At 35.6% G+C, this 10737-nt stretch overlaps 1 protein-coding gene across 1 annotated transcript in view; it reads right to left on the bottom strand.

Moving 5' to 3' along the window:
* The window catches only part of ADAM28 (ADAM metallopeptidase domain 28), a 92427-nt gene that overhangs the window by 51064 nt on the left and 30626 nt on the right, over nt 1–10737 (bottom strand). Inside the window, exons 11-12 of the mRNA XM_032389019.1 lie at nt 9937–10106; nt 7255–7339 (exon numbers count right to left, since the gene is read on the bottom strand). Of these exons, the coding sequence (XP_032244910.1) occupies nt 7255–7339; nt 9937–10106 (255 nt within the window). The remainder of the gene's footprint in view (nt 1–7254; nt 7340–9936; nt 10107–10737) is intronic.

Here is a 10737-nt window from a genome sequence, read left to right as displayed (position 1 = left end):
CCCCCCTCACTGAAATGGACAGATCATCTAAGCAAAAGATCAACAAGGAAATAAAGACTTTAAATGACACACTGGACCAAATGGACTTCACAGACATATTCAGAACATTCCATCCCAAAGCAACAGAATACACATTCTTCTCTAGTGCCCATGGAACATTCTCCAGAATAGATCACATCCTAGGTCATAAATCAGGTCTCAACCGGTACCAGAAGATTGGGATCATCCCCTGCCTATTTTCAGACCACAATGCTTTGAAACTAGAACTCAATCACAAGAGGAAAGTCAGAAAGAACTCAAATACATGGAGGCTAAAGAGCATCCTACTGAAGAATGAATGGGTCAACCAGGAAATTAAAGAAGAATTAAAAAAATTCATGGAAACCAATGAAAATGAAAACACAACTATTCAAAATCTTTGGGATACAGCAAAGGCAGTCCTAAGAGGAAAGTATATAGCAATACAAGCCTTTCTCAAGAAACAAGAAAGGTCTCAAGTACACAACCTAACCCTACACCTAAAGGAGCTGGAGAAAGAACAGCAAATAAAGCCTAAACCCAGCAGGAGAAGAGAAATAATAAAGATCAGAGCAGAAATCAATGAAATAGAAACCAAAAGAACAGTAGAACAGATCAACGAAACTAGGAGCTGGTTCTTTGAAAGAATTAACAAGATTGATAAGCCCCTGGCCAGACTTATCAAAAAGAAAAGAGAAATGACCCAAATCAACAAAATCATGAATGAAAGAGGAGAAATCACAACCAACACCAAAGAAATACAAACAATTATAAGAACATATTATGAGCAACTCTATGCCAACAAATTAGATAACCTGGAAGTAATGGATGCATTCCTAGAGATGTATCAACTACCAAAACTGAACCAGGAAGAAATAGAAAACCTGAACAGACCTATAACCACTAAGGAAATAGAAGCAGTCATCAAAAATCTCCCAAAACACAAAAGCCCAGGGCCAGATGGCTTCCCAGGGGAATTCTACCAAACATTTCAAGAAGAATTAATACCTATCCTTCTGAAACTGTTCCAAAAAATAGAAATGGAAGGAAAACTTCCAAACTCATTTTATGAGGCCAGCATTACCTTGATCCCAAAACCAGACAAAGACCCCATCAAAAAGGAGAATTACAGACCAATATCCCTGATGAACATGGATGCAAAAATTCTCACCAAAATACTAGCCAATAGGATCCAACAGTACATTAAAAGGATTATTCACCACGACCAAGTGGGATTTATCCCTGGGCTGCAAGGTTGGTTCAACATCCGCAAATCAATCAACGTGATACAATACATTAACAAAAGAAAAAACAAGAATCACATGATCCTCTCAATAGATGCAGAAAAAGCATTTGACAAAGTACAGCATCCTTTCTTGATCAAAACTCTTCAGAGTATAGGGATAGAGGGTACATACCTCAATATCATAAAAGCCATCTATGAAAAACCTACAGCGAATATCATTCTCAATGGGGAAAAACTGAGAGCTTTCCCCCTAAGGTCAGGAACGCGGCAGGGATGTCCACTATCACCACTGCTATTCAACATAGTATTGGAAGTCCTAGCCACAGCAATCAGACAACAAAAAGAAATAAAAGGCATCCAAATTGGCAAAGAAGAAGTCAAACTCTCACTCTTTGCAGATGATATGATACTTTATGTGGAAAACCCACTAGACTCCACCCCAAAACTGCTAGAACTCATACAGGAATTCAGTCAAGTGGCAGGATATAAAATCAATGCACAGAAGTCAGTGGCATTCCTATACACCAACAACAAGTCAGAAGAAAGAGAAATTAAGGAGTCGATCCCATTTACAATTGCACCCAAAACCATAAGATACCTAGGAATAAATCTAACCAAAGAGGCAAAGGATCTGTACTCAGAAAACTATAAAATACTCATGAAAGAAATTGAGGAAGACACAAAGAAATGGAAAAACGTTCCATGCTCATGGATTGGAAGAACAAATATTGTGAAGATGTCAATCCTACCTAGAGCAATCTACACATTCAATGCAATCCCCATCAAAATACCATCCACTTTCTTCAAAGAAATGGAACAAATAATCCTAAAATTTGTATGGAACCAGAAAAGACCCCGCATAGCCAGAGGAATGTTGAAAAAGAAAAGCAAAGCTGGCGGCATCACAATTCCAGACTTCCAGCTCTACTACAAAGCTGTCATCATCAAGACAGTATGGTACTGGCACAAAAACAGGCACATAGATCAATGGAACAGAATAGAGAGCCCAGAAATGGACCCTCAACTCTATGGTCAACTAATCTTTGACAAAGCAGGAAAGAATGTCCAATGGAAAAAAGACAGTCTCTTCAACAAATGGTGTTGGGAAAATTGGACAGCCACATGCAGAAGAATGAAACTGGACCATTTCCTTACACCACACACAAAAATAGACTCCAAATGGTTGAAAGACCTCAATGTGAGACAGGAGTCCATCAAAATCCTAAAGGAGAACACAGGCAGCAACCTCTTCGACCTCAGCCGCAGCAACTTCTTCCTAGAAACATCGCCAAAGGCAAGGGAAGCAAGGGCAAAAATGAACTATTGGGACTTCATCAAGATAAAAAGCTTTTGCAAAGCAAAGGAAACAGTCAACAAAACCAAAAGACAACTGACAGAATGGGAGAAGATATTTGCAAATGACATATCAGATAAAGGGCTAGTATCCAAAATCTATAAAGAACTCATCAAACTCAACACCAAAAGAACAAAGAATCCAATCAAGAAATGGGCAGAAGACATGAACAGACATTTCTCCAAAGAAGACATCCAAATGGCCAACAGACACATGAAAAAGTGTTCAATATCGCTCGGCATCAGGGAAATCCAAATCAAAACCTCAATGAGATACCACCTCACACCAGTCAGAATGGCTAAAATTAACAAGTCAAGAAATGACAGATGTTGGCGGGGATGCGGAGAAAGGGGAACCCTCCTACACTGTTGGTGGGAATGCAAGCTGGTGCAGCCACTCTGGAAAACAGTATGGAGGTTCCTCAAAAAGTTGAAAATAGAGCTACCATATGATCCAGCAATTGCACTACTGGGTATTTACCCCAAAGATACAAAAGTAGGGACCCGAAAGGCTACGTGCACCCCGATGTTTATAGCAGCAATGTCCACAATAGCCAAACTGTGGAAAGAGCCAAGATGTCCATCAACAGATGAATGGATAAAGAAGATGTGGTATATATATACAATGGAATATTATGCAGCCATCAAAAGGAATAAGATCTTGCCATTTGCAACGACGTGGATGGAACTGGAGGGTATTATGCTGAGCGAAATAAGTCAAACAGAGAAAGACATGTATCATATGACCTCACTGATATGAGGAATTCTTAATCTCAGGAAACAAACTGAGGGTTGCTGGAGTGGGGGGTGGGGTGGGAGGGATGGGGTGACTGGGTGATGGACACTGGGGAGGGTATGTGTTCTGGTAAGCGCTGTGAATTGTGCAAGACTGTTGAATCTCAGATCTGTACCTCTGAAACAAATAATGCAATATATGTTAAGAAAGAAAAAAAGAAGAAGAAGAATGTAGCAGGAGGGGAAGAATGAAGGGGGGGAAATTGGAGGGGGAGAAGAACCATGAGAGACGATGGACTCTGAAAAACAAACTGAGGGTTCTAGAGGGGAGGGGGTTGGGAGGATGGGTTAGCCTGGTGATGGGTATTGAGGAGGGCACGTTCTGCATGGAGCACTGGGTGTTATGCACAAACAATGAATCATGGAACACTATATCTAAAACTAATGATGTAATGTATGGGGATTAACATAACAATAAAAAAAAATTAAAAAAAAAAAAAAAAGAAGAGGTGGTATATATATACAATGGAATATTATGCTGCCATCCCCAAAACCCCGGAAATCTTGCCATTTGCAATGATGTGGTTGGAACTGGAGGGTATTATGCTAAGCAAAATAAGTCAATCAGAGAAAGACATGTATCATATGACCTCACTGATATGAGGAATTCTTAATCTCAGGAAACAAACTGAGGGTTGCTGGAGTGGTGGTGTTGGGAGGGATGGGGTGGCTGAGTGATAGACATTGGGGAGGGTATGTGCTATGGTGAGTGCTGTGAATTGTGTAAGACTGTTGAATCAGAGACCTGTACCTCTGAAACAAATAATACATTATGTGTTTAAAAAAAAAAAAAAAAAAAAAGAAGAAGATAGTAGGAAGGGAAAAATGATGGGGGGGAAACCGGAGGGGGAGACGAACCATAAGAGACTATGGACTCTGAGAAACAAACTGAGGGTTCTAGAGGGGAGGGCAGTGGGGGGATGGGTTAGCCTGGTGATGGGTTAAAGAGAGCATGTATTGAATGGAGCACTGGGGTTATATGCAAACAATGAATCATGGAACAGTCATCAAAAACTAATGATGTAATGTATGGTGATTAACATAACATAGTAAAATAAAGTTAAAAAAATAAAAATAAAAAAGATCAAAAAAAATGGAGAGTGTTAAAAAAAAGCAATGGAGAGTGTTGGGAATGTGATAAAGGTGAGTGTAGGTAAAGATAAGATAAGCATAATACTATTTTTTTCTTATTTTAAATTGCATTGAGAAAGACTAAGAAAAATTAGTAACAATATGTTGTGTATTTTTAATGTATGTAAAGTTAAGCATATGATAACAATAGCACAAAAAATCGAAGGGAGTAATTAGAGGTATACTCCTATAATATCCTTATACTACATGCGAAGCAGCTCAAGAATATTTCTTTTTTCTTAAGATTTTATTTATTTTTTTAGAGAGAGAGAGGGAGAGAGTGCAGGGAGGAGGGGCAGAGGGAGAGAGTCTTAAGCAGACTCCATGCTGAACATGGAGCCCAACGTGGGGCTCGATCTCACAACCCTTAGATCACGACCTGAGGTGAAACCAGGTGTCTGATGCTTAACTGACAGCACCACCCAGGCACACTGAGGACAAGAGTATTTCAAGGTAAAAACAGACAAGTGGAGGTATATAATAAACAAAGACAACCATTAAAAATAAAGAGAGATAAAAATGAAAAGCTAATAATGGAAATAAATGAAATTATTTTCAAAAATCCTCAATCCTAAAGAGGGTAGAAAAATATAGAATAGATGGAATAGCAAAGATCTAGCAAAATGGAAGATTTTAGTTCAACAATATCAATAATTATATTACATATAAATGATTTAAATACACCAAATAAAAGACAGAGATTGTCAGATTAGATAAAAAGTAAAACCCAAATATATACTGTCTACAAGAAACCTTTAAATGTAGAGAAAAATATATGCTAAAAATACAAGTAAGGAAAAGGTTGTATCAAGCAAACTTTAGCCACAAATGTCAGAGTAACTATAATGATAACAGACAAGGTAGACTTCATAACAGGAATATTTTGGGAAAAAAGAGGAACATGAAATAATAAATGGATTAATTCTCCAAAAAGACATGACAACTCTATTTGTGTATTTGCTTAACAACAGAGCTTCAAAATACATGAAGTGAAAACTTATAGATTTGAAAGAATAGACAAATCTACAATTATACTTGGATACTTAACTACTCTTTCTACATCAATGATTCAAAAGAACTGAACAACACTATAAGTTAACTTGACAATTACAGAATGCTCCATCCAATAACAGCAGAAGATATTCTTTTTCAAGTTCATATGCAGTACTGACCAAGAACAAACCTCAAAAAGTTTAAAAATATTGAAATTCTACTAAGTATGTTCCTAGACTATTATGGACTGAATTGTGCCCCCCCACACACACATTCCAATTCATATGTTGAAGCCTTAACCACCAATGTGACTGTATTTGGAGATAGGGCTTCTGAGGAGATAATTAAGGTTAAATGAGACTATCCTCCTGGGGTCCTAATCCAACAGGACTAAAGAGGAAGGGATGTGTGCACAGAGGAAAAGCCACATGAGGACACAGCAAGAAGGTGGCCATCTGCAAGCCAACGGGGGAGACCTCAGGAGAAACCAAACCTACCAACATCTGGATCTTGGATTTTTAACCTCCAAAACTCAGAAAATACATTTCTGTTGTTTAAGCCATGCACTCTGGGGTATTTTGTTATGGCAGCCCTAGCAAATGAATACGCAGATCATAACAACATGAAACTAAAAAAAACCATAATGGAAATTATTACAGTACACTTCTAAATAATACATGAATCAAAAAGGAGATCAGAAAAGAAATTAGAAAATATTTTTAACTGAATGAAAACACACATATCTAAATATGATGGGTTCAGCTAAAGCAGTGCATGGCAGGAAATTTATGCATTAAATGTTTACATTTGAAAAGAAGAAGTCTCAAATGAATGATCTAATATTCTCCCTTAAGTAATAGAAAAAAAAAGAACAAATTAAATGCAGAGAAAGCAAAAGAAATTCAATAATCAAGAGAAGAGCAGAAATCAATGAAACTGAAAGAAGGAAAACCACAGAGCATCAATAAAACAAAAGCGGTTTCTTAGAAATGAATAAAATTAATAAACTCTTAGTGAGACTGACCATGAGAAAAAGACATAAATTACTAATATCATGAATGAGAGAGGACATCACTACAGATATAAAAAATTCTACAGATATAAAAAAAGGATATTATAGGAATATCATCAACAAATTTATGCCAACTTAAATGAAATGGACACTTTCCTTAAAGATACAAATTGCCAAGGCTCATTCAAGAAAAGATAAATAACCTGAATAGTCCTGTATCTATGGAAGAAATTGTATTTGTAGTTAAAAACCTTTCCATAAGGACAATGCCAGACCCATATGGTTTTACTGATGAATTGTACCAAATATTTTAGGAAGGAATAATGTCAATTTTGCTAAGACATTCCAGAAAATTGAAGAGTTGGGAATATATCATTTTATGTGACCAGATTTACCCTAATAACAAAACCTGAAAAACACGTAACAGGAAAAGACAACTACAGACTAATATCCCTCATGATTATATGGAATATAGAAATCCTCAAGATATGTTAGCTTGTTGAATCCAGCAAGATATAAAAAAGATAATGCATTATGACCATGCTGGGTTTATACTGGATATGCAAGACTGTTTCAACATTTGAAATTCAATCCATGTTATTTACCATATCAACAACAACAACAACAAAAAAAACCTACATGATTCAGAAAAAAGAGCATTTGACACACTTGAATTGTAGAACAAACTATTTATCTTCAAACAAACCTGAACTATGCCAACAGAATGATAAGGAGAGCACATTGTAGACATGAAAGCAAGGCCCACGGTTGTTCCAGAAAGTTTTGTTGCTCTGCAAGAAAGAAAAAAAAATGATATAACAATTTATGACTCTCAACTATATGTTCTATAGACAATCCAGAACTCTAAACAGTTAATAGAGAAACTCTCATTGTGAATAATAACTTAAATATTTCCTTCAGTTTTTGAAATTGAATTAGGCTTTTTTTATATGCAATGGTTGTCATATCACCTAAATATAAGCACCTGGATATAAACACCTTTTTAATATTTTATATATACATAAAATATTAAATATATTTTATTATTTATTTATTATTTATTATAATATATGTATATATACATATTTGTATATTAGTATTATCACATGTGCTTTGTTTTAATTTATATTTTTCTCTCATATATTTTTATATCCATTTGCCTTTGTTCTCTTTTAGCACTGTTTTAGCTATAGTGGGATTCGGAATTTGGGCCCATTCTGAATGTATTTGTGTTACTGAAGCACTTATGTTATTGAAATATTTGTTACTGAAAAGGAATTTGAACCACTTGCATTTATTTGCATAGGCAATTGGTTTGGTCTTTTGTAATTTTAATTTTATTTTTCAGTTTTGTTCATTTTGTTTTTCTTTCAATTTGTAGTGATTTCATGTGCTGCCTTTGTATTATTCTGCTATCTGTTCAAGATCCTAGCCCTGGTTTGTCTTTAGTAATTTGCAAAGAATGCATTATTTTAAAAATTCCCTTAGTAGATGCATTTACATAAAAAGTTGAACTTATATTTTCCCAGTTATCATCCTCAAGAATGGAGAGTATTAATTTTGCCATGCAAAATAAGGAAAATTGGAGAACTTGTTCCCACTTTACATTTCCTTTGGAAAGTTCTCAGATATCTGTTATTTTGAAATGGTATTTTGCATTATACATATTTTAAAGATTCATGGCATTTATATCCTCTTTAAAAATTATATTATAAAATTACTTAAGTCTGCATTTGTGTGGGTTTAATACTCACTACCAGCTCATTTATAATAAATAAAATCTTCTCCCGTTATGGAGTTAACTATTTTGGTTCCTGTTTTCAGTGGGTAGAGTATAGCTGTACCACAAGGTTCTTACCTGGTTATGCCAGGTATAGATATATACCTTTTGTTAATTTGTCAGGTAAAGGCTATGACTTTCAGTTTACAAGTGAAAGGACAGTTATTTCCTTCCATCATATCTTTTTATATTGGATTGCCATTTTGTGCCCTCTTTAATGCCCATCACCCAATTGCCCCATCCCCCAATCACCTCCCCTCCAGCAACCCTAAGTTTGTTCCCTATAGTTAAGAGTCTCTTACGGTTTGCCTCCCTCTCTGTTTTCATCTTATTTTACTTTTCTTTCCCTTCCCCTATGTTCATGTATTTTGTTTCTTAAACTCCACATATGAGTGAAATCATATGGTATTTGTCTTTCTCCGACTGACTTATTTCACTTAGCATAATACACTCTAGTTCTATCCACATAGTTGCAAATGGCGAGATTTCTTTCTTTTCGATGGCTCAGTAATATTCCATTGTGTATATATATATCACATCTTCTTTATCCATTCATCTGTTGATGGACATCTGGGCTCTTTCGATATTTTGGCTGTTGTGGACACTGTTACTATAAACACTGGGGTGCAGGTGTCCCATTGAATCATTATTTTTGTATCCTTTGAATAAATACCTAGTAGACACTGTGCAATTTCTAAGTTTCAGTCATGGAAGTCTTGAAGCTTTCTCTTGGTCCTCTTAGAATGCTTCTTCTGGGGGAAACCTTGCAAGATCTCCAGAACCCTGAGACTGCCATGCTGGAGGCAGTCCTAGTTAGCCACATGAAAGCTGTTTATGTAGAGATGACCAACCCAGCACCCATGCTCCAGCCATACCAGGCAAGGAACCAGACACTTAAGAAGATTTATTTTAAGTCAGGAAGTTGTGGGCTGATATGTAATGTGTAGTAGATAACTACACAGAATATTAATTAATTCTTATTTCCTATAACAACTCCTGTTTTCTTAGGAAGTAAAACTTGAATAATTTTAAGTCACTTCTTGCTGCTTCCTTCTATCTGATTCCAGCTGCAAACTATCCAGCAGAATTTTCTTGATTTCTTTTGAGGCATATGCTCAGCAGTCTTGTCTAATTTATAGTCACCAGATTTACTTCCTGTTTTTTTTTTTTTTAATTAGTCATTTCAGCAGGATGGTAGAGGTGTGGGATTAGAATATAATATGCAATTTTCTTTCAATCCTAGAAGTTTGTCCTGACTAGTGCTTAAAGCTAATCAGGTCTTTTAAAAACATTGAATCAAAATTTCTCTTGCCATTATCTAAACCCATCTTTCCTTTCTGTATACCTAATCAAAACAGACAAAATTCTGATGAATCATTGCTAAATTGTTAGCTTTTCTTTAAAAATGAAAGAAAAAGAAATACTTGTAACAAAGGTAAGAGCATATTCACCATAATATTCAAATGAGTACTTTTTAAACCTTCAACCCCATTGTGTAAGCCACTTCCTCTTACCCTATCCCCTGAGATACCACTTGCCTTGCCAAGGCTTTGGAAAGTTTCTATGCTAAATATCATTTAACATACAAAGGGGAAAATCTATACATACGTGATTAACTGAGCGATATCATGATGTTTTCTTCGGAGGAGGACACTTCCCCTCCATTTAGAAAAATTTTCCAAGGTGAAGCTTGCATTTGGGGTTATCTTTATTTTATCCTCATCATTCCAGATTTCCATACCAACTAAGGCCACATGAGTATTGAGCTTTTTGTAAAGCTGTCCAAAGAGAATACATGTCAAAGGAACTACATAATGGTGATATTATCTTTCAATATTTTCAATGTACTGTAGATTTTTGAACTTATTAATAGCAGCACTATAAAAACTTTCCAAACATACTTGTGAAATGGAAGTTACTACCTCTTTTCACAGATGCTAGCAACCCTGTTTAGGCAAGGCAGACACACTTAGATAATTCAGTGTGAAAACTCCTTTTTTTTTTTTTTTTTTGAGAAAAGTGCCTATTGAAACAAACTTCTCTTACTTGCAACCTCAAGAAACATTATAATTTTCTGTTAGTAGTTCATTACTATCACTTCAACTTAAGTCTATTTATTCAAATGCTTTGCAATGTTCTCAGAGTAATAACATTTCAGAATTAGCAAGGTTGATCCAGTACTGGTTTGGACACTGGGAAAGGAACATGCTATATGAAAAAGTCCTGCATCTGTGAGTCACAATAAAGTAAGTGGTCCTCTAATTCTTAAACCTGGACTGAACCAAATAATCTATAATGCACATAGGATAATCTTTAGAAATAATGAATTAATCTTATAAGACAATATGTTTACTCTAAAAACAAAAGTTTAAATTGCTATTATAGTTTACAAAACTGCACAGTGTTGGT

Source organism: Phoca vitulina, unplaced genomic scaffold (assembly GCF_004348235.1).
Source record: "Phoca vitulina isolate PV1807 unplaced genomic scaffold, GSC_HSeal_1.0 scaffold53, whole genome shotgun sequence".
Lineage (NCBI taxonomy): Eukaryota > Metazoa > Chordata > Mammalia > Carnivora > Phocidae > Phoca > Phoca vitulina.
The sequence above is the reverse complement of the archived record's forward strand: the minus strand, read 5'-3'. Positions and strand labels throughout refer to the sequence as shown.